Source organism: Phyllostomus hastatus, unplaced genomic scaffold (genome assembly GCF_019186645.2).
Source record: "Phyllostomus hastatus isolate PE091 unplaced genomic scaffold, TTU_PhHast_1.1 phas_scaffold_78, whole genome shotgun sequence".
Taxonomy (NCBI): Eukaryota; Metazoa; Chordata; class Mammalia; order Chiroptera; family Phyllostomidae; genus Phyllostomus; species Phyllostomus hastatus.
Window position 1 is genome coordinate 86,122,511 of NW_025334041.1, and position 24,352 is coordinate 86,146,862.

The 24,352-nt window shown below is 50.5% G+C and overlaps 1 protein-coding gene across 18 annotated transcripts in view; it reads left to right on the forward strand.

The window, feature by feature from the left end:
- Positions 1-24,352, forward strand: part of DYSF (dysferlin) — a 201,284-nt gene that overhangs the window by 175,905 nt on the left and 1,027 nt on the right. For all 18 annotated transcript variants that reach the window (XM_045828610.1, XM_045828607.1, XM_045828615.1 and 15 more), the window contains 13 exons: positions 1,194-1,322; positions 1,652-1,807; positions 3,363-3,454; positions 6,023-6,193; positions 6,878-7,020; positions 9,037-9,176; positions 10,321-10,409; positions 10,664-10,759; positions 11,176-11,317; positions 15,816-15,915; positions 17,197-17,375; positions 19,348-19,457; positions 20,808-20,955. In XM_045828610.1, the coding sequence (XP_045684566.1) occupies positions 1,194-1,322; positions 1,652-1,807; positions 3,363-3,454; positions 6,023-6,193; positions 6,878-7,020; positions 9,037-9,176; positions 10,321-10,409; positions 10,664-10,759; positions 11,176-11,317; positions 15,816-15,915; positions 17,197-17,375; positions 19,348-19,457; positions 20,808-20,955 (1,695 nt within the window). The remainder of the gene's footprint in view (positions 1-1,193; positions 1,323-1,651; positions 1,808-3,362; positions 3,455-6,022; positions 6,194-6,877; positions 7,021-9,036; positions 9,177-10,320; positions 10,410-10,663; positions 10,760-11,175; positions 11,318-15,815; positions 15,916-17,196; positions 17,376-19,347; positions 19,458-20,807; positions 20,956-24,352) is intronic.

The window sequence follows — 24,352 nt, forward strand, 5'->3', positions numbered from 1 at the left end:
TAATCAGAATAGAGAGAGCAGAGTAAATAAACCTTCAATTGAAGAAATGAGAATAAAAAAACTTAAAACAATAGAAAGAAGAAAATAATGAAAATAAAATCAGAAATAAGGAACTAGAATAGAAAGAATGGTAGAATTGATAACGAAAAAAATGGTCCTTTGATTGAAATGAATCAACTATATAAATAAAGCAAGAAAAAATTCAAAATGATACATATCAAATGGTAACCAAATAGTAAGTTATTTTTTGAGAATCAGAATATAAGGCAATACTAATATTTCCTTTATATTTACTTGTATTTTATAATTTTAATAATGAACCTACATCATTTGTATAATTAAGTCTTCCTTGGAAGAGATAGAACTTGAGCTAGACCTAAACGAGAAATAATATCTAGCAATATGAGAACTTAACCTGAAGTGTCAGTTTCAAATATAACTAATTTAGCATGTATGCAAAGTTATTGAATATCACTATTTATTAGGTATATATTATCATCTATAATAGCAAGCCACTGCCTTGTTTAGATCTAAGCAATTCCAAAACACTGCTGAAAAAGTAAAAATCATTGGTTGTTTGTGAGGAATGAAATAAATAAATCGAGCTCACCGATTTGAAGTGGCGCTCAAAAGACGGGCTCAGCTGGCATTCAGTACCATTGCCATTGGGACATCCTGGGCAGCGAGCGCTGTGGCTGGACATGCTGACCCCTGAATTTTGCAGAGTTCTGATCTAATCCTCAAATATTGATAAAACATCAGTTAGCTTTTTATGTATTTGTTTGACTATGATCTTATTCTCTTAAAAAATGTACCACCTATGTATATGATGACTCTAAGATAACCTGGGATACTACACTAATCAGAAAACTGTATTTCCCAGTGACGCTGAACAAATGTTTTTCTCTCTTATTCCCTTGTCCTGTTTTTTTTCCCTGTGTTCTCTCTCTTTAATCTCCCGGTTATCTCTGTTGTTCTTCTTTCCCTCTCCTGTGTCTCTTCTTTCCCTGCCCTTTCTTTTATCTCCCCCCTTCCCACCTGCCCTCCTCTTTGCCTGTAATTCTCTAATTTGCTTGTGGCTTTTCCCCTCATTTTCTTCTCTGTCTCTTCTCTCCCTCCCTTTCTTCCTTTTCCTTTGATCCCTCTTCTTTCTGTCTCTCCCTATCCCCTTCTCTTGTCCCCATGTATGGCAGGTCTATGACACAGAACTGGAGAATGTGGAGGCCTTTGAGGGCCTGTCTGACTTTTGTAACACCTTCAAGCTCTACCGGGGCAAGACTCAGGAGGAGATGGAGGACCCATCTGTCATTGGGGAATTTAAGGTAAATCCTTGAGGACCTGTTCTTAATCCAGGGAGGCCTAAGCCTGGAGGGGCAGTAGTAAGTGAAGGGGGTGAGAGCAGGGGTGCTGTAGAATATCCATGATGCCCATAGTGCTGATGTTGGTGACCATGTGGGCGATGTCTGTGACCATGTGGGTGACGGTGATGATAATGCTGCTGAGGCACAATCTGATGGTGGTGATGAGATGGCATTAGGCTTGGTGATCTGGGTGGTGACAAATCTGGTAAAGATGAAAGTAATAGTCATAGTGGTGATTGTGTTGGTGACAATGATGGTAAAAATGAAAGCTGACTCCTCCTTCTTTTCAGGGCCTTTTCAAAATTTATCCCCTCCCAGAAGACCCGGCCATTCCTGTGCCCCCAAGACAGTTCCACCAGCTGGCCGCCCAGGGGCCTCAGGAGTGCCTGGTCCGCATCTATATCATACGAGCATTCGGCCTGCAGCCCAAGGACCCCAATGGGAAGGTAACATTTCTAGAGTTCTCACCTCCAACCAGAGGTACAGAAGGGCTTCAGAATCTGGACACAACTCCACTTCTGGAAATTCACAGCAAACCAGGGCAACCAGACAAAAATACGAAACTGAGATGTGGCTACATGGGGAAAGGGCCAAGTGCTCTAGGAGTTCAGAAAAGGCCAAAGTCAGTGTAAGACATTGGAATAATGAGGAAAGCTTCCTGCGGGAATAGGATTTTTAAGGATTGATGGGGTTTTGATAGGCTGGGAGGGAGAAGAAAACAGTATTTTAGTAGGCATGAAAAACCTTGGCAGAAGTTTGCCAGAAAACTTCTTAGTGTGTGTTTAGCACAAGGGTGAGGCATAAGGAAAGGTGACATTGAAGGTGTAGGCTGGGCCTGGACTTCATAGGACTGTCCGTGGTGGGGGAAAGAACAGTGGAACAGGATCAGTACCCCTGCCCTGATGGGATGGGGCCCGAGGCAAAAAGAAAAGTCGATAATACTGATCCTGTCTTTATTTAAACTCTTGATCGTGGACTGTTGGCAATGATTTTAATTTTTTTAAAATATTGCATTAAAATGTTGTTTATCTTGATTACTGAGGTTTTTTGGCCCTTGCTTCAATTTTGTGCCTGAGGCAAGTACCTCATAGCTTCACTGTAGACCTGGCCGTGAGTGAGAGACAGGAACTTGAAGGAGGACAGGAGTCTGAAGTTATAGGGAGATGGAAGGGGAGAGGCAGAATAAAATTGGAAAGAGAGAGAAAGAGGGAAGAGGAGGGGCAGGGCTGGGGGTGACTGGAGTTCAGGGGTATAAGGCTGGTGTCCTCTCCTGTCGCCTTAGATAGGTACAGGCCTAGCATGTACCCATGAAGTTGTGGGTAAAGGCTTGGTGTCCTACACTTGGAGCCCTGCTTTTCAAGGTGAGAAGTCATAGCTGCCCCTGCTTTTCTGGGAGGTCACAGAGCACAATGGAGACATCCCATGACCAGGCACCACCAGTGGCCTCCAAGATGTGGTTGTGGCCAATGGGCAATCCATGCACTTCCAGACTTCTTGGTGCCAAGACTGACCCTGAGCGCTCTCTGGCCCCAGCTGCTCCCGGAGGCTAGCTGAGAGGATGCTGTTGCTTGCTGGAGGCATTCAGGGAAGGCCAGCCAGGGCTGGGTTGGGCTGACACAGTCGGGTCCTCTCTCTCCCTTTCTATCTGCTGAAGCAGAGGTCACAGAGACGACCCCAGCTTGACCCAATCACATGTGTGATACAAAATGGTGTGTTTCTGAGGATATTAGCCTGTCCCCTCCCACCTTCTCCCAGTGGGGAAGTGGACTTGGAGTATGGAGGACTGAGGTACCCCATGCCCATTGTTGGACTGTGGCTAGAGGCCCACATCAGGGCCAAGTGGTATGGCCCACAGGATGGGGTCTCTGGCCTAGCAGGATGACAGGATGGCAGCTCCTTGATGGCTGTCCGTCTGGTCCCATCTGGGGGCAGAGGACTGAAGAAGCCTCAAAGATGTGCTGGGAAAGAGGTTTTGCTAAAAGCTCTCTGTCTCCCCTTCAGTGTGATCCCTACATCAAGATTTCCATAGGGAAGAAATCGGTGAGCGACCAGGATAACTACATCCCCTGCACTCTGGAGCCTGTGTTTGGAAAGTAGGTTGGGAACAGCATGGGCCTTGAGGTGGAGGATAACCCACAGCCCAGTAGGGGAGATGTGGCTGCCACCAGGAAGTCCCCGGTTCCTGGAGCAAAGCTGTGTTCCCTGAGTGTTGCATGTCTAGAGAGGCATAACCTCGGCTAGTTCTTCATTGTATGCCAAAGGCTTGAATCCTGCCAGAAACTCCTAGTTAAACATGTAAACAATTACCTCAAAGATCAGAAATCTAAATAGAAGCCCAGACATGCATTTGCTAGTTAGTCTTTTTTTTGTTGTTTTACATTGTTTTTCTTTGGAATAATTTTAGATTTACAAAAAAGTTACAAAGATAGTACGATTTCTGTAATTCCCTTAGTTTGCCCCACTGTTGACATCTTACCAAACCATGGTATGTTTGTCCAAACTAAAAAATTGATATTGGTGCATTATTTATTATTTACTAAACTCTAGGCTTTATTAAAATTTTTACCAATTTTCCCACTAATGTCCTTTTACTGTCCCAGGATCTAATCCAGCATCCCATATTGCATTTAGTGATTACTCTCTTTTATGGTTGCACCTTTGTCTGAAAGTGGCTGGATAAGGAAGGATGTGAATTCAAGATTGTAAAATGCTTCTTGAATCTAAGAAAGAGGAAAGGAAAGATCAGTGCCCATTGTGTGGGAGTCACTCCCAGACATCCACACTTGATTGCTCTTTGAATGGGACTTATTTAGGTGTGAGAAAGGAGAATCACAGAGGAAGACTGGCAGCTCTTTCTCTAGTAGTTGTAAGAGATGGCGTGTGATGTCTCAATATCAAGTAATACACTGAATTCACAAGCCAGTATCTATACATTAGTGGTGGCCACTCAGCCCTGCAGCAAGGATCCAGTTAGCCTGGGAAAATGCTGCTTTTGAGGGTGAAACAGTTCTGGGCTGGGACAAACCACCACCAACCTAGAACTGGAGGGAAGGGCTGCAGAGAGGATGGGGGGAGAGCTGCAGAGAAGATAGGGGGAGTGGGTATAGGATTTCTACTTGGTGAGCTCCAGTGGCTGGCATGGGGGCACAGGTTCCTTGGTGACTGGACAGCAGATTGGGCCTCTTCCACAATGGAGGGGTGGAGGTTGGGACTTAGGGCCAGGTTGGGGAGTGAGGGCAGAAACACACCCCTCCCACTTTGTTGGCCAAGCTGGTCTGCCTGGGGTTTCACACTTCCCTCAGGTCAGAGCAGAAATTCTTTTTCTATAGCCCATGTGCCGAACAAGCACAACTCAAGGGGTATAATCAAAACACAACTCTGTGTTTGTCTGCCAGCATCCTGTAAACGTTTACTCTGTGGGGGTTACCTTCCTCATTGCTGGGGTGGGAACCGTGGCAGGCAGGCAGGCGATTTTTCTGCTCATGTTCAGACAATCCACTTTGTCATAAACCCACAGTCTCAAGTTGGTAACCAGAATGCCCATTCATGTGTAATTATAAACACCCTGGATGCCTTGAGGGTTATTTGTACCCCTTTCCCAGCTGGTCCACCTTGGGTAGAGCTGTATACAGCATGTTGGGTGCATGTGTGGAAGGAAGGCTTTGCCTCTCTGTCTAGTGTCTCCCCTCCCCATTCTGGCCAGCCCCTGAGGTCTCTGACTCATGTGGGGCCAGGACTAGGGTAACATGAGGAGAGGGCCCATCTCACTGCCCCTGTCATCCTGCCATCCTCTGAGTGTCAGGTGTTTAAAGCCAATTTATTTTCTTATGAGTCCTCCCACTGCAGATTTTGGGATGTGGCAAATACTATGTCCCTTTAGCTGATAGCCTCTATTTTCTGGTTCTCAGATGGGCCTCTCCACAGTCTCACAGTTGGAGCCCCAGGCCCCATGGGGTAGAATTCCAAGTGGCTCTCGTATGGCCTATGGTGGCCCATTCAAGCTAGGAGCAATGCAGCCCCTCTGTCCTCTCTTCCACAAGCTTTTCCACTTCCCTGGGTATGTGTCAGGCTGAGTCTCCCACCTGCGGAGAACACACCAGGCAGAAGGGCCAACACCCTCACATTTGGCCACTGTGGGGCATAGAGGTCTCAAAGCATAGCAGGAGCTCTCTCCAAAGAAATTTTTTCATAAACCCTCTCTCTATCCTACTCTGGAAGTAGGTGTGAAGCCTGAAGAGTCCTGAAAGTGGGCCCCAGGCTGTCCCCTTGGTGGATTCCAGAGCACCTTGGTCTGGAGTTTCACATTTCTTGTCTTCTGGTATCCTGGTGGAAACTTCAGTTTTAGTATTCTGTTTCAATTCGTTCCTTCTACAGTCCATCAGATGGCTGCTATGTGCCCAGTCCAGGTTATTTGGGGAAACCACATGTTCACTCTCACACACTCAGACTAGCCTAGTACCAGTAGAGTGCTAGGGAGGTGTGTGTCAAGAGCAACAGGAGACCCAAGGACGGTGGACTACAGGGCTACTCCTGTGAGGAGAGGAGGAGGCCGGGCATGGCTTTCGAGTTCCACCTCTAGCCTTGCTACCCCTTCAGTTCCCACTGTGCTGGGTGATATCAAGGAGCTGGTGTTGTTCTGACATGTGCCCCCACCCCTGCAGGATGTTCGAGCTGACCTGCACTCTGCCTCTGGAGAAGGACCTGAAGATCACTCTCTATGACTATGACCTCCTTTCCAAGGACGAAAAGATCGGAGAGACGGTTGTCGACCTGGAGAACAGGCTGCTGTCCAAGTTTGGAGCTCGTTGTGGGCTCCCACAGACCTACTGTGTGTAGGTGCACCAGGCAGGCTGCCTCTGTCACAGCAGTCCCATACCCTGAATACTGAATACTCACTGTGTGCCTACTCTGGGCGAAGCACTTCTCAGGTGTTCTCTCACTCAGTCCAAGTGGGATCTTGTCCCCACTCCACAGATAAGGAAACTGAAGTCCAGAGATATTATGGCTTGTAAGTGGTGGGATTAGGATTTGAACCTGTCTGTCTGAGAACCTTGCTTTTCCTTATGTTATAATCCAGTTCTCCTTCAGGTGTCACTGAGGGCCTGTAGAGGGAAAGAAGGAAGGAGGGTTAGGAGAAGGAGACAGACAATGGGACACATGGGCCCCAGATGGACCCTGAGGGGATTTATGTCAGGTGAAGTCATGTGTGGACAGCTTCCACCCACTTCCTACCAACTTGGCTCTTATTTGGGTCTGATCCTCTAAATCTGGAAAGTGGAAACATCTAAATTCCAATTCTGTGTGTATGGATTTAAACAAGTCCTATTACCTCTGGGCCTCAGTGTCTCTCTCTTAAAGTGGAGATCCCCAGTCATAATAAATGACCAGATGGGGTGCTCACTATAAAGGTGAAGGCTGGATGATGCTGTGCATGTGGATACACAGGTCACTGCATGCCCCTCTGCCCTCATCAGTGTCCTGGAGCACCTCATCTTTGTCTCGTGTTTTGGCCTCAGCTCTGGACCGAACCAGTGGAGGGACCAGCTCCGCCCCTCCCAGCTCCTCCACCTCTTCTGCCAGCAGCACCGAGTCAAAGCCCCCATGTACCAGACGGGCCGTGTGATGTTTCAGGATAAAGAATATACCATTGAAGAAATAGGTGAGCTGCCACATGGCCCTGAAACCACTATGGACTCATCCTCTTCCTCTTCTCTTTTGTTGACTCTCTTGTCATAAAGGGGCCAACTAGGCACAACCCACATCAGCAGGGTGTGGTCTGGAATCATCATCCAGGGCGGCACAGATGGGCTTGGTACTTTGGGGATCAGTACTTTCCTATGATACTACTGTAGAAATAAGAGGTCAAGGTAGAGCCAAGGTCAGAGCTCAGTCCACTTGCCAGGTTGGGCCCATCTAAGGGCAAATTTCAGGAGTGAGTCTGAAGCCATGGTCAGGGTCATAGTTAAAATCCGTGTGCTTCTGGATTTGGGTAGTCAGACTTTGATCAGAGTTTGGAGCATAGCCCACGTCTGAGAAAGTTTTCTACTTGAGTTGCACTAGGCTGCCAGCTTGTGCTTGATGGTACATTCTGAGCCTCCATGCACAGTTCTTACACCTAAAGCATCCAAAGGGCAGGCAGGAAGCCCTGCAGCCCCCACCTTGCCCCTGTGGCTGCCTAATGCTCATGGCTGAGAATCCCACTCCACGGTCCCTGCACATCGGAGGTATGCACAGGCCACATTGCCCACCCAGAGAAGACTCCCCAGTGGTGTTTGTGGGCCCAGCTGGCTGCACACATTCTGCCAGTTTCAGAGATGTCTGATGCCAGAGCTGGTGCTGAGGTTATAAAAGGGGCATATTGGTTTTGCCTCCTCCATCCCAAATCCTTTCCTTCTTTTTCCATTTTCTTGACTCCCAGGTCATGGCTGAGCCAGCTCCACTCCATTAGCTCCTGCCCCTGTCCCCATTCCCTTCTCTTATAGAAGAATGTGTATCTGTTTTAGGGATGGTCTCATTTCTTTCTGCTAGTCTGTGAGCAGCTTTTGCAAAGGGGCCAGGGCTCATGGCCATAAATTTGTAGGAAAGGAAAGCCAGAGAGCTAGAGTTGGTGTGGTCTTCCATCAGCCTGTTTTTGCAGATAAGAACTTTTGAGGCCACAAGAGAGGTTAATGACCTGCTCAGAGTCACCCAGACAGTTAAGAGCAGTGCCAAATTCCTGGCCCAGTGGTCCTTCTGTGATGCCCTACTGCTTACTTAGTGGCACCTATTAAAGTGGACAGGACAGGTTTGATGAGTGTGTGTGTTTGCCCATGTGCATGAGACAGTGGATTTGGGTGCACCTGAATATACATACCTGTGTGTGGATGTGTGTATAGACATACAGACCCTCTCACCCCAATCAAGGTTTCTCACGGAAGTTCCAGGTTCAAGTTTCTGGCTGGTTGGCCAAGTTTGTCAGGGTCAGAGCTACCCCTGAGTCCTCACCCCATTCAGCACCAGTCCTTGGCAGGTAGGGGCTGTACCTGGAAAGCACAAGGGGGAGTGTTCATGTCCAGCCATGCACCTTTCCTGAGTATGTGGTCTCAGCTGCCCTGCTGACCCGCTGGGTGACTGCTCTGTGTTTCATTTCTGTTATCTGTAAAATGGGGATAATAAGAGTACTTATTTTCTAGTGTTAGTATGTGGATTGAACCTGTTCATACCTATGAAGAACAGTGCCTGGTTCTTGCTTATAAGTGTTTGCTGTTATTGCTATTATTTTAGCTACTGCTACTAATAGAACAACTTGCATGAACCAGAGAATAGCAGTAAGAGCATGTAGATGCCCTGTCTGGGTATAGAGGTTGCTGAGGCTCAGAGTTAGGAGCAGTCAGGGAGGGCTTCCTGGAAGGGGTGGGCTTTGGCAGGCAGTCAGTATTCGAATTGGTGGAAAAGAGGAAGAAGAGCTTACAGAAGAGGCTTGGTAGAAATCATGGCCATGAGAAATCTGGATTTTAAGCCTGGAGCCCATGGACAGCGAGGTTTCCCCTACAAAGAGTGAGATATAAGGGCCAGAAGAAGGATGTCTGGCCTAGGGGGAGGCTGCAGGGGTTAAGGGCATCCTAGGCCCCAAGGTCTCCCTACCATTTCTTGCTCACTCAGCACACACAACTTTTTTGGCTTCTCTCTGTGGCAGAGGCTGGCAGGGTCCCAAACCCACACCTGGGCCCAGTGGAGGAGCGTCTGGCTTTGCACATTCTCCAGCAGCAGGGCCTGGTCCCAGAGCATGTGGAGTCTCGGCCTCTCTATAGCCCCCTCCAGCCAGACATCGAGCAGGTAGGCCATTGACCCACCCCAAGGACAGCATGGACATCCCAGTGGCACCAGTGGGGATCACATGACTTGGCAGGTTCCTCCTTGAGGGTGTTTCTCCACAGACTGAGTGGTCATCACTGTTGGCCTTCTTGGGGACCTCTTGGGCCTGGCCTCCTCTGACTACCTGCAGCCCTTAGGCCCTGGGGAGTGAGCCTGAGTTGCCTCCTTCAACCCCATGTAGGCTGGACCTCTGACTTCCCATGAGGCTTTCTGAAGCCTTGCTCTTTCAGCCTGGCCTCAGGGTGCCTTCCCCTGTCATCAGTCAGTGATATCTCAGATGGCTGGCCCCATGCTGGGCTGCAGTGGGGAGTTCAGACAGGGTGATGAGCACCCTATGGCAGAATGGCAGAGCAGCCACAGAGAGCAGTCATCAGGAGGGATAAGGGTGTCCTCCCATGCAGAAGGAGGGTGAGCAGAGGGACAGCAGGCACAGGGTAGGTGAGCTCAGGAGGAGAGAAAAAGTTTCCAGCAAAGAGGGGGCCGAGGCAGCCATGAAGGTGCCTTTGAGAACACGTAGAGGACACCCTGACTACTGTTTGAAACAGTGCTTTCTTCTCCTTGGTGTTGTGGCCACCAGCTCCCCAGAGGGACATGATAGGTGTCAGATGTCAGAATGTCTTGCACTCTCTAGCTCTAGGACCCTGAAGAACTAATTTCAGTTCTTGCTCCTTCTTTGATAAGATGAGGACAGAAACAACACCTGGACTGCAGGGAGATGGGGAGCTGAGTGGTGGCAGGTGGAGTGGTTTCCTGTTGTGGATATTATCCAGCCCCCCAGGACTTTGTGTAGGCCATTCCCGTGGCCTGAAATGCCCTTCTCCACTTTATCACCTGCTGCACTGAGACTCAGCTCAGAACCGTCATCTCTGAAAAGCTTTCCCTCCCCTTTGACCCCCTAGGCACAGGCCAAAGTTATCAGCCTGTGCCAGTGGATTCACCTTTGCAGTTGGCCCTGTGGTCCCATTTAGGGCACCTCCCCTATTGGGCAGCGGACCTCTCCATGGCAGGGCCTCGGTTTTCTCTGTCACGTGCCCCAAGAACAGATGGTCAGTAGAATGTGGTTGAATGAAAAAGGTGGTGAGAGAACAGGGTCATGTCTCCTCAGGGGAAGCTGCAGATGTGGATCGACTTGTTTCCAAAGGCCCTGGGGCAACCTGGACCTGCCTTCAACATTACCCCACGGAGAGCCAGAAGGTGACTTACTCCAGCCATAGGCTTGGAGCTGAGTGGGGTGGAGGGATGGTCCTTGCTAGCTTGGGTGGGATGAGGAATTTGCTCTTGGGCCAGGCTTTGGACCACCCAGGCCACAAGATACTAGTCTTGTGGCCAAATACCCAGCCAGGCAAGCATTGAAGTCTTCTTGGGTGAGCTGGTTCCTTGGCTTCTCAGTCAAGGACTGCCCACCTGTTGGTGGGGAATCCATGTGATTTGAATCATCTTTTCCATAGGTTTTTCCTGCGTTGTATTATCTGGAACACCAAGGACGTGATCCTGGATGACCTCAGCATCACGGGGGAAAAGATGAGCGACATTTATGTAAAAGGGTAGGGAGTCATCCTCCTGCCCTCCTATCTCAGCTCCATAGTCACTTCTTTTCCTTTTGGGGTGATGTCCCATTGTGAAGGGGGCTCTGGTGTAAGGAAGGTCAGGGAGGACAAGAAAGGAGGGAGGGTCTCATGGGCATGGTCTCTGCCTTTGGGAGTTGTTCCCCAACTAGGTTTCTTCTTCCACATTGATATTTGGGTTGAACTTACAAGGTCTGAAGATGTTCATTAAGATAAAATTTAGAATGTTTAAAGGCTTGTGGCACATTTGGTATGTCATGATTTCTTGGGAATTATTTTTCCTTCATCACTTATCAAGTTCATTTGCCTTCTTAATTCCTTGTTTGCTTAAGTTGAGGATGCATATTGTGGTGGAAACCCTAATTTAAAATGTTCTTTAAAAATCGTATGTCTAGTTGGATGGTTGGCTTTGAAGAACACAAGCAGAAGACAGATGTGCATTATCGGTCTCTGGGAGGCGAAGGCAACTTTAACTGGAGGTTCATTTTCCCCTTCAACTACCTGCCAGCTGAGCAAGTCTGTCTCATTGCCAAGAAGGTGAGTGTTGCTCCTGTCCCCAGGGTGCTAGTTCTGGGGCTTTCTAATGTCAGCATGATCATACTACAGTTACTGGCTTGCCATTGCCCTTACCGCTGCCCCACCACTGTTGGACCAAGTACTGTGGTCATTGCAGAATGACCATCACCATGGTCCCCTCACTGCCAGTGCTACCACCACCACCTCCATTGTCTTCTCACTGCCAATGTCACTACCACCTCCCTTACCCCTCACTGCCAGTGTCACCACCACCTCCATTGTCCCCTCACTGCCAGTGCCACCACCACCATTGTCTTCTCATGGCCAATGTCACCACTGCCTCCATTGTCCACATCACTGACTACCAATGTTACAACCACCTCTATTGTCCCCTCACTGCCAATATCATCACTGCCTCCATTGTCCACATTACTCATACCATTGCCACAGCTTCCACCACTGCTCCATTAGCTCCAAAGTCACTGCCAGTGTCTTCACTATGCCCACTACTCCTTACACCCTCACCACTATTGCCATCGCTACTATTGCTGCTGTCCCACAACCACCCCACACTGTTGCCGCAGCCACCATATGTAAATGCTAAAACCGCTGCCTTTCTTGAAACCCCAGATAAACCAAACAGGAGGAAGGCTCATGGGGTCCCAGTGGGAAGAACATTTATAGGGAAACAGTGTGGCCATCAGTGGGGCAGTAGAGCAGACCCTTTAGAGCTTCTGAGGGGCCTACCTGGCATAGGGATGGGTTTGTCCGTAGAATTGGGTGTTGCTTAGCTAAGTTGCTCCTACCTAGTTTCTCACATTTCCATGTCTGGCACCTGTGGTTACTGTCCAAGCTGGACAGTCACCAGGGAGTGATTCTGCCCTTCCAGGCCTGGAAGCCACTGTGCTTCTCTCTCAACCTCCCTTCTCTCACCCCAGGCTGAGGGCACCTGGGGGAGCTGTCAGTGTCAGCCAGAGAGGGGAGTGGATGCAGGGACCTCTGCTCCTTGTGTCTCAGCATTGTCTAGTGTTGCTCCTGAGACAGGAGGAAAGCAGGTAGCCTCCCTCCCAGTGGCTCTACATCTGCCTTTACAGAGCAGACGCAGAACACAGTGAAGAGGGTGCTGTGGGCAGGGAGGGTCTCATGGCCAGGCTGCCTGGAGGTGGAGGGGGCCTCTGCTGCAGTTTCTGCCCACCAGTGCCCCACCTGGAATCAATTCTGCACTGAGGTTCTCTCTTACTCGACAGAGTAAATGCCTCTCTGGTGTTTAGGTTCTGCTAGTCCGAGTTCCTTCCTGAGGTGGCTCAAGGTTTGAAGCCACAAAACTTCTATGACTCTTCTTTCTTTCCTGACTGGTTGAGTGTCTTAAAGAAGGGAAATATATAATGTACTTCAATATACTAGGTCTTCTTAATTTTCTTTATTATATCCCTTCTGTGTGACCCTCTCCTGACCCAACTCACAGAATCATATGCGCTTTAGATAAACCAGAATGTTCTGTGGAACATTCAGAAACCATCAAAGAAAATATGGCTTAAACAAGGTTAAATAAATTCTTTCACCTGGGGATCACTGTGTAGGGCCTGCCAGAGAGTAGAATTTAGCTTTGGCCCTGTGTTCCGTGCAGGCAGGGAAACCCCAGCCCATTTGCAGGTTTAACCTTGTTTGTCTATGCTCAGTGTGCCTGTCCATCACACAGTGTTTCCATAACAAAGCAAACACACACCGTGTCCCTTTGCTGTGGACAGAGGGGGAGTGGGGCTGGGAGTGGGGGCTGGGAGTGGGGAAGGGAGTGCTGAGGCATGCTGCACACCTACTTTGGTGCTCACCAAGCCCTGAAAGGGGCTGGGTTGGATGGGAAACCAAGGTTGGCAGACATAGATTGGCCTGCTCAGATGAGAGGCGGGCCAGTTGTCACAATGAGTTCTCTTTACTGTGACAAGTGGAGATGTCAGCAAGGAGTTGCAGCAAGCAGAGGCTTCTGTATTGTCTACAAAATTGGAGGAGAGATGATCTCCTGGCACTGCGGCAGGTGATTTGAGACAAATGATAAATGCTGGAAGTAGCTGTTATGCTGAGTGAGGAAGAGAGAAGGGGAGAGAGAGGGAAAAAGAAAGTGGGAGAGGGGGAGAGCAGAGTCATTGCTGGTATAGAGAAGGATTAACTGAGGCCCAGTTAGCATTGCTGGTTAAGAATTGGAGGTGGCTCCATTCTGGCAATGATGGTGTTTCCTCTCTGAATTGCAGGCACAGGGCAGGGAAGAAGGAGAGAGTTGGGCTGACACTGGCGGCCTAGCCTGGTCTAGGCACAAAAGGATGAGGAGACTGCAGGGTGGAGAAGAGGAAGAGGAGTTGGTGTCTAGAAGGCTCACTCAGGAGTGGGGAGGGCTGTGAAGGACCGGGAACTCAGTGTGGTACCGGGCTCCTGGAGAGGGTGGCTGGAGGGAGGGGTGGAGGAGGTTGAAGAGGAGCTTGAGAAACAGGGTCCACAGGGTTCTGAAGTCAACCAGGAATAGCAAGGAGGGGCCTGGCTTGGCCCAGGAAGAGCCTGTGGTCCCTCTGTGGGAAAAGGGGCCCTGGGAGGCTGGTGGGGCTGAGCTCACAGCGGGGCACCAATGAGCCAGTCTGGGCTAACAGACTTAGTCTGGGGGTGGGTTTGTCCGGGGTTGCTACACTGCCTCTGGGCTCTCAGGTCCTGCCACAGAGCCAGCCCTCTGCCAAGGGGTTCAGGGCCTCTGGCAGGCAGGCCCTCCAGGGACCCCATTAACCAGACGAGACTGTCGTAAAGTACAAGGTCTCCTTTCATCTGGCTGCTTTGAACCACCGCTGGTTGCCCTGGCTGGCTCCCCACCTGGAGCCCAGCACACCCACCGGGGCCTGCCTGCTCGTCAGGCACCCACCCTGCAAATAAACAGCTAGTAAAAGGGCCCAGACCGGGAGCATAATGAGCGCCTGGGACCTGGGGGGCCATTCCCCAGGCTGGAGCCCCAGCCCAGCTGCTCCCACCAGGGGCCGTTTGAACCTCTGGCTCATTACTGAGCCCATAAACCAGGCCGGCCAGAGGAATGGATGCTGCTGGCGGCCTGTGCAGGCGGGCCTGCAGTGCTGGCCATAAAAGCCCCACCAGAGGATGGAGGCACCTGCAGGAGGGCTGGGGCCCGGAAAAGGCGGGGGGAGCACCAGACAGGGGCTCAGGGGGCAAAGGCCCAGCTGGGGACTGGAGCCCCCTCACCAACTCCGGCTGCAGTCCAGACTGAGGCTGGTGCTTTGCAAGGTGGCTGTTCCTTGCCAGGCATGGTCTTTGATTCAGGAGGACTGTGTGCCTGCAAGACCCGGGGGTGGCCACACAGCAGGCATGGCCCTGACTGGGCAGCAAGGCTGTGTGTGCAGGGCACCCAGGGCCAGAAAAACCCCATGTGGTAAGCAGTACTCCCCAGCACCCTATAGGGTCTGTCCCTCTAAGGCTCGGTCAGGCCCTTCTTTGGTCTGGCACTCAGGACCTGGCCACCATGGTCTGCGGGCTGGGCAGAGTGTTTCCTGTGCATGCCACCCTCTCAGGTGAAGCTATAGTGAGAGGACAGAGAACAGGCATGAGCAGGAAAGCCCCAGCAGCAGTTCTTTGGGTTGAGTGTGGCTGGACCCAGGTCTTGGCATGTACAGTCCCCATCCTGCAGTAGCTCCAAATGACCTCTGGGAAGAGGCCCAAGATGACACTGTTTCTGGCTGCCTGGTCTGAGGGAGGTGGGATGAGGAGAGCAGGAATGGTGAACTTTCCAGCACCAGAGGCTTTTGACAAGCTCTTGGAGGCAAAGGTGGGTGGGTTGGTGTGGTGAGGGAGGAGCTGGGGTCACTGCCTCCCAGTGTCAGCTCCTTACAGCAGTGTGTTAGGGGGATCCTTCTGGCGACAGCCAGGGTTGGGGAGAGGGGAGCCTCAGATTCCCAGCCACTCCATCTCATCCCCAATATTGCAAGCGCAGAGCAGGATTTAGAGGAGGGAACAGGACTCTGAACTCTGACTTCCTAGGTGTGAACCTTGCCTTGCCACTTCCCAGGGGCATGACTCACAGGTTACATGCTCTGGTTTCCTCAGTTGCAAGGACAGTGTCTTTATAGGTTATTGGAAGGATAAATGAGTTCGTAATGATAAAGGGCTGGTGCATAAGATATGTAATATTAATATTATTATTAGCTGTCAGATCCTGGGCCAACTCTTCTCCAAGCCTCTGTTTCATCATCTGCAAAATGGGAGTGACAATGTTGAATCACGGAATTGAGAGGATTAAAGGAGGAATTAGGAGGGTATGTGAAGGGGTCCTGATTGGTACACTCCCGAACCTTGGACCCTGCTCTCTGAGGCTCTGAGGTCTTATCAGTCTTCCTGCCAGGACCTCACTCTGGCAAGTCCCTGAGGGATGTCCCACTCCACTGCCTCCTCCAGGCAACCTTCCAGGCTGGAAGGGATCACTGCCTCTCTCTAACCTCTCTTTCTTGCTTCCTTCCTGGCTCCTTCTCTGGGCCAGGATGCTTTCTGGAGGCTGGACAAGACTGAGAGCAAAATCCCAGCGCGTGTGATCTTCCAGATCTGGGACAATGACAAGTTCTCCTTCGACGACTTTCTGGGTGAGCACTGTCTCTGGTCAGCACCATTCCACACATCGGGGCTGCCCTAGGAGCCCCACTGTGTGTGCTGCTCTCGGCTGGTGGGCCGCAGGTGCAATCTTCTTTCTGCCTCAGGGAGCTTGGAGTCACGGTGCTGCTGAGTGAGTCTGTGATGCAGAGTAGTGCCAGAGTGGTCAGCAGGGTGGGTCTGTTGGCAGAGGTGGCATTGAACACTGGGCCGTGTTGGACGGGAGGACTCAGGTGGATAAGGAAGAGAGGGAAACACAGGTTGAAGGCAGAGCAGCCCACACTGGCCATCACTGGCTGGCTACAGGTTTGCAGGGATGCCTCCCACCCTTCTCCACCCCATCCTTTAGTCTAGATACAGACTGAGTCCAGCAAGTGAGGGGCTTGAGACATACTTCACTATGTGCCTGAGTAATGATGGAACAAATGAGCCCAGCTCCAACCCCCAAGCCCCAGGCAGGGTTCTAGTGGGACAGAAGTAAGTGTGCTGAAACCCTGAGCTGGGGAGCAGGGAGCACTGAGCTGAAGGATGGGCTCTTGCAGGCGTGGGAAGTGGGGTGAAGAGGACAGCTTTGTATGGGGCCAGCAGGCTGGACTGTAATGGCCCCATCACAACGATAAACATTAGCCAGGAAAGTGTGGTCTGTCCATACAGTGCTGTATTGTGCAGCTGTAGAAAGAAATGAAATTCAGACACATGCTATATAACATGGATGAACCTTGAAAACCTGCTAAGTGAGAGAAGCCACACAAGAAATATACACATATTGTATGATCCATTTATGCGAAATGTCTGTAATAGGCAAGTCTATACAGACAGAAAGTAGGCTTGGGATTGCCAGGGTCGGGAGGAGGGGGAATGGGGAGTGACTGCTAATGGGTATACTGTTTCTTTTAGGGGTGATAAATTTTGAATTAAAATAGCAAATTTTATGTCATATAGATTTTACCACAATAAAAACAATAAAAAATTGATGGATGATAAGATGTAGACAGTGGGTGAATGAATGGATTCGTGCATAGTAGGATGAATAGTTGAGTAGTGGGAAGCTCTTTAAGGTGGATCAATAAGGGTAGATTAGTGGGCCCATGCAGATGGATGGGAAGCTATATAGAGGGAATAAGAGGGCATGGATGGGGAGCTGCAGTTTGAGGGTTTTGACCAGTGGCTGAGCATGTGGCTGGAGGCTGAGGAGGTGGCAGTGAGTTTCTGTGGTACCCGCCCAGCCCCGGGCAGGGTAGCCGAGGATTGAGAAACTGCTCTCTCTGCTGCAGGTGCCTTGCAGCTGGACCTCAACCGCATGCCCAAGCCTGCCAAGACAGCTGAGAAGTGCTCCCTGGACCTTCTGGATGACACTTTCCACCCGGAGTGGTTTGTGTCCCTTTTCGAACAGAAAACAGTGAAGGGCTGGTGGCCCTGTGTGGCAGAGGAGGGCGAGAAGAAGATACTAGCGGTAAATCTGCTCCCCTTGACCCGGTGGAGGCATGGGGCTACTCTTCCGTAGGGTTTACAGGGCACATCCGTGCTCCTCTCCCCCTGTCTCACCCACCCTCTCAGTTTTCCAAGGCACCAGCCCTCTTTCCTTTCTAGTTCCCAGCCTTCCTTCCCTTGAGGCTCATAGATCAGGGGAGCCTGTTTAAATCTAAAATGCCCTTATCTCCCTCTGACCCTGTTTTTCCCCTCTGATGATCCTGTTTGTACTCTTGCTCCTTAGCCTTCACCATGATCTGTGTGCTGGGATCCCCTGTGGCCTGGACCTCCTGCAGAGGACAGGGGTCATGCCTCTGTCATTTGAGCGGGAGCCTACATGGGACTGTCTTTGCATTACTGTTCTTGCCCAGAGTCTGCTCAAGGGTGTGACAGGGGACTGTGAACTGTCCTTCCTCTGCAGAGGAAGTGAATCCCTGCCAGTTTATTTAAAAATAGCAGGCAGTCAGCCAACCCCTAAAGTGGCCCTTGAAATAAGATGTTTTTGTTGTATAAGGAATTACAATTAACAAGAAATAACTAACACCTCAACAGAGAAATGAGCAAAGGGCCTGCATAAATAATACCCAAAAGAAGTACAAATTGGACATTGCACATTTAAAAAGGTTTATTCCCTCTAGATAGTAAATAAAGGCATATTTTTAAAAGATTTTTAAAAAGATTTTATTTATTTATTTTTAGACAGAGGGGAAGGGAGGGAGAAAGAGAGGGAGAGAAACATCAACGTGTGGTCGCCTCTTGCACACCTCCTACTGGGGACCTGGCCCACAACCCAGGCATGTGCCCTGACTAGGAATTGAGCTGGCGACCCTTTGGTTCATGGGCCAGTGCTCAATCCACCGACCCACACAAGCCAGGGAAAATAAAGACATATTTTTAATGTGAAAACTTTTTGCCTATTAAATTAGAATTAAAAAATAGAAATGCTTGTTGCTGGTGAAGATGTAGAGACAGGCTCCTCATTTATTTCTGCTGGGGGTGCTGATGGTTTTGCCATGTGCGAAGCAATTTTGTAATAGACAGCAAGAGATTTAGCAATATTTATGCCTTTGCCTTCTGTCATCCCACTTCTAAAAATCTCTCCTAAAGAAATAACCAGCTAAAATTTAAAAATTGTGTTTTGGGATATTTGTTGCAGCATGATTTATAATATTACAGAGTTGGAAACTACTTAAACAAACCAAAATAAGTAGTTTATGAAACAAATTATGGTCAACCATCCCATAGACTGTCTTATAGCTATTGCCAAGCAAATTTTAAAGGACATGTAATTATATAGAATATCTTTCTAAGTGAAAGGAGCAAGCCATACAACTATACATACACACTGTGATGTTTCATATACTTGCAGAGAAAACAGCTCTGATGCATAAAAATGTTAACAGCGCTCGGCTCCACGTAGTGGAGGTGTGCCTGGTGCCCTCCTTCCTTTACACGGGTAGAGCTTGGACATATTGTGGGTGCAGTTCCAGACAGCCACAATAAAATGAGTCACAGGAATGTTTTGGTTTCCCAGTGCATGTAAAAGTTATGTTTACACTATACTGTAGTTTGTTAAGTGTGCAACAGCATTGTCTATAAAAGCAGTGTACATACCTTAATTTAGAAATATTATATTGCTAAAAAATACTAACCATCATTTGAGCCTTTAGCAAGTCAGAATCTTTTTGCTGGTGGAGGGTCTAACCTTCAATTTGTAAAACATGCAGTATCTGAATGCACGGTAAGCAAAGCACAATAAAACAAGGGATGCCTGTGTATTTCTGTAGTTTATAAATATCCTACAAGGAGCAGTTACTGCTTTTATGATCGGCTCAACCCAATATCATTAAAAATAAATAAATAATGTGGCTCTCACAACTGTCCCGGTATGACTCTTCTCCAGGCCATTGGGCAGAGCCTTTGTGTTCCTCACCAGGTTCTCTCTGTCCCCACAGGGCAAGCTAGAGATGACCTTGGAGATTGTAGCAGAGAGTGAGCATGAGGAGCGGCCTGCTGGCCAGGGCCGGGATGAGCCCAACATGAACCCCAAACTCGAGGACCCAAGGTCAGTGTCTAGCCTCTGACCCCTGGTGCCCAGGGGGGCAGGAACATGTAGCTACAGTCTAGGAGGCATCTGTTGCATAGTCACACAGAGGTCACAAGGCCCATGTGGCCCGGATAGGGCTGCACAGTGTTAGGGGGCAGGCAACAGACATCATTCCACGAACACTGGGCTCCTCGGCTGGTTCCGGAAGTAGGCACTGCTGGGCAGCTGCTGATTGTGTGCTGAGCAAGCTGTTGTATAGCATGTGCAGTTGTGTTATGGAATCTTCTCTGCTGGGTTGTTATTGTTGTCCTCATTTTATAGATGAGGAAACAATTTCAGCAAAGCTGAATAAGAAAAGCAGTGAAGCTGGAATTCTCACACTTGGTCTGACTGGCTCTGGAGCCCAATCAAGGTCTTTCTCTTGACCAAGCAGCCTTCTGTGGCTCTCCTGTGGTGTCAATGTGGCTTTCTGTCTTTGAGCCTTACTTTTCCCATCTGTGAAATGGGGGGAATGGTCCCTGTGTGCCTTACCTCAATAGGTCCCTAATGGGTGTAGAAGCCTTGAAGGCAGTTCCTAGGGGATGAGAGACTGCTGTTGGGGAGGGGGAGTGGTGTCAGGGCTGCATTTGGTGGGTGCTTCCCTGTGGCCTGAGTGGCTTGAATCAGAGTTAGCGCAGGCAGCCCACTTTACTGTGGTGCTGTCCCAAGTGCCATGGTAGAGCCGTCCCGGCCCAAGGATGCTAGGATCTGGGTGGAAAGGCAAGACAGGCCCAGGAGACCTAGCAGCATGCAGTTAAACTGGCCATTATTGAGACACAAAATTCTGCATGCTCTCTGAGTCAGGAGGCTGACCTAGGAGAAGATTTTGATGATCTTGGTTGTGAGAGAAACTCAGCTGTCTGGGTTCACTTGCCGCCATCCTTCCCTGACTGTGGACCAGCCATTTGCATCTAGGCAGGTGGCTTGGCTTCTCTGGGGCTCAGAGTCCATTGATCACTGAATGTGACAGCCCCTTGAGGTTCTTCCCAGCCCCCAAATCTCTAGTTTGTTATTAAGTCCTGGGTCAGGAAGGAAAAAAGGCAGCAGAGAAGGTGTCCTGGAGCGGGTGGCAGAGAACTGGGCCTCTGAGAGTATGTAGGGCTTATTGGCATCAAGAAGAGGAGGGAAACAGTGGTGGGGTTCACACCATAGCAAAGGCTTAAGAAGGGAATGCAGGTTTGAAGGGAGTTTTGGTGCAGGAACTGGGGGGCTTGAGGCTGGGCAGCCCCTGGGGGCTGACCATGGAGGACCAGGGCGGTTTGGGAGCAGAACATGGGGAAAGCAGTCCTGGTAGGGCTGCCCTGCTGACCTCTGCGATCCCACTTCCAGGCGCCCTGACACCTCCTTCCTCTGGTTCACCTCCCCGTACAAGACTATGAAGTTCATCCTGTGGCGGAGGTTCCGGTGCACCATCATCCTCTTCATCATTCTCTTCATCCTGCTGCTGTTCTTGGGCATCTTTGTGTATGCCTTCCCGGTGAGCAGGCCTGAGGGGGAGGCACAGGCCCTGTCCTGAAGGAGCTCCTGCTCTAATGTGGGCGTACAGCTCTGACCTCCAGCAGTACCTTGTCTCATGGGTGGAGAGTCTGTCCTTGTCCTTGGAGACCCCCAGGCTGATGGAGAGAAGTAGCTTCTGTCCTTGCAGAGCCCATAGTCTGATGAGGGAAACAGGACTCCTACTCTGGGAAGTCCCTGGTCTGGCAGGGAGACAAAGTCTTGCCCTTGGGGAATCCAACAGGGGAAACTGAACTCGATCTCGATGGGGAGACATGACTGTCCTCAGTAAGCTCTTAGACTACGTAATCAAAGGGTTGGTAGAAGGTGAGCCCCCCAGGAAGGAGTGGGTGGGGGACCCTTCCTGAAGGAGGGTGTGGGGCTGGGTTAGGAAGGGAAGGTGTGGATGGCAGGACAGAGGAGAAGGTCCCTCTGTTTGTGAGGTTGGCACCTGCTGGGGTCCAGAAAAAGGGAGGGCCTGGGGCCAGAGAGGGTCTCATTGTCCATCTGAGGACAAAGATAGAGTGTGTCCTGCCTTCTGCAGCAGAGTAGGCAAGGGAGAAGGTGTGGGTGCACAGGAGGTGGCCCAGAAGTCTCTCACGTGGCACAATGCACATTGAAAGGCCCCTTTCACCTGGTAAGAAGCCAGCTGCTGCCCCCTCTCCTCAGCTCTATGTCTCCCCACCCAAGGGAGGAGGATATGGGGCCTATTCTTGTCTGAGCTTCCCTGGTCCTCACCGCTTCTCAGGGGAGCCCTGAAAATGCTCTGGCCCCCACACCAGTGTTTCTGGGACTTCAAACCTTGGAGGGACCACAGTGTTACTGGGCTGATACTTGACTTTGTATATTCTTCACAATTTTTAACCTTATCAAAATGAAATTTTCAAATTAGTATGAAAGTGGAGAGAATGGCATATTCAACTCCATGTCACTCTGATTGGAATGGCAGAGAAGGGGACACCCAGAGAGGGTAGGGACTGGCTCAGGGCTGCACAGCAGCCTGTGCACAGTGCCTAACCCAGGGCTCTGGACACTGTGGACCCCAGTCTGGGGCAGCGCCAGCCACTGGCCGAGTGCAGCGTGCCCACAGGGGGCAGCCTTCGCTGTGCGGTGTGTGCCTGTGTGAGCCCTCCAGGAGGAGGAGGCATGTGGAGGGCGTGCTCTCCTGGGACTGGCAAGCCCCTGTGTCAGCAGGTTTTCCATTTGTTAGAAGTGCCATTCGAGGCGAGGTTGCTGTTTCATTATAATGTTGAGATGTTGTTACAGGAACTTATCTCTTGTTTATATCAATTAGCCTGTGGCAAAAATTGGTTCCATTATATGTCGTTTCACTTAATGTGGCAGAACCTACTGACAATGTTAAGTGGGGACTTACTGTATCAGCAGAGTGCACTTCTTATAGTTAAAAGTACCGTGCCATCCCCTTCAGTCCCTGATGTAGACTAGGGAACAGCAGAAGGTATTGTTCAGTGACAAAAGAGGGCCTAGGTGCAGGGTGGCTGGTGTGTCTGGCTGCAGGCCAGGCCCTCTGAGCTGGCTGGAGCCTGGAGCACCTTGCCGAAATGCGTTCTGAGGCTCAGCGAGAAGAGTCATGGCTGATCGGCCAGGTATGACTGTTGTCCAGGGATGTGCCCAGGCTGTGGGGCACTGAAGCCTGTGAAGTTTGGAGGGCACTTTGAAGCAAAGGAAGAAGAAATTACCAATACAAGGTTGGATAATGGGCCATGGAAGGGCATGCATAAGTTTGGTGCCCTGGAGTATGAGCTGCCTTGAGGGCCTGGGATCTGGTGTCCCCAGATGTGGCAGGCCCGGCTTGCCGAGTCAGGAAGGTGAGGTTGCACTTGCCCAGCATCCCTCAGGCTCACCTCTTCTCATTTTGAGGGCATCTGGCCATATGTCCTTCAGGTGAGGACTTTATTAAGACTGTGCAGTATGTCTGAGAGGTGGGCAGGTGTTGTGGGGATGAAGGAGAAGGTGATGAGGCTCATTCTGGTGGAGAGCTCAGTCCCCTGGGGACACAGTGAAGCCAGTGAGGGAGAGTAGACAGGGGTGCAACCAAGTGCTCCATCATGAGGCTCAGCCCAGGGGAGTTTAGAAGACAGAAGACAAGTGGTACAGACCCTTGCATTGGCCATCCTGGCCCTAGAGCCTCCTTTGTCACTTAGGGCCCAGACCAGACAGTCCCCTCTGCTGGTCCCGCAGTCCATGTCCGGGACTGACAGTGATGGTTTTGTGGTTTTAACTATCTTCATCACAAGGGGAGCACTCTCCTGATACAGTAAATGCTCACTCACCATCATCAATAGATTCTGCCACTTTAAGTGAAATGACATATAACAAAACCAGGTGGTAAGTTTCTATGGCATCTTAGCAACATTATAATGAAATGACCTTGAACAGCATTTCTAACAACTTGAGGAGCGGCAGTGGCAGCAGCCCCAGGGAGCTAGTTAGAAATGCAGAGTCCTGGGCCGGCCGCAGTTTGCTGAGGAGAACCTGCCTTTTGGGTACGTTCAGGGTTCAGAATTGCTGTCATGCAGGATGGAGCTCTGTATTTGGAGTCAGGAGATGTTGGCTGGGCTCTGCCTCTGCCAGTGACTTCCGTGTGACCTTGGCAAGGCCCTCCCATCAGCATAAGGACAGATGGGACTGGGCTAGGTCAGCTTCAACCTACAGTCACTATCACTGTGGGTAGGGGAGCTCTTTCACCTTCCTTGGGGGGGGGGGTTTCACATGAAGCCCCCTCCTCCTGAAGAGCTAAGAGATGTGCAGGGGCAGGGCTAGAGTGACATCATCCCTGTCCTTTCTGTGCCTAGCTCCTGCCCCCGGCCAGCTGGTCCCTTCCCTGTGAGGCACTTGGGCAGCAGACCAGGCCCTCGGGGTCCGGGGAGGGAGGCATTGCTGCCTGGCTGTGAGAGAAAGAGATTTCCAGTCACCCAGCCCTTGATCCTTCCTTGTCCCTGGGGCAGCCTTAGCCCCAGGCCCTGTGGGCGGGAGCAGAGCAGCGCTTTGACCACTAGACCTGGTCAGAGCCCTCCCTTGTCTCCTAGGTCCCCAATAGTGACTGTCACACTCCTTTGAATTCTTCTGGGAATTGTCATCTTTATAATACCAACCATTCCTTCCCTGTCCCAGGGCTGGCATATGGGGGGCAGATCCTTGGTGAGAGGTCCAGAGCCAAAGGGGCGCCAGGGCCTGAGGCTACAGATGGTTGTGCTGGCAGACCGTTGCCGTGACCTGGGCAAATCCTGCTTCTCTCCAGCCAAGTTGCTCAATTACCTGGTTGGCCCTGAGACCTTCACCTGGCTTTTTGGGCCCAAGGAAAGGGCAGGGGGTGGGGTAGAGAGGAGCCCAAGGCCAAGGCTGCTTCCCTCGAGTTG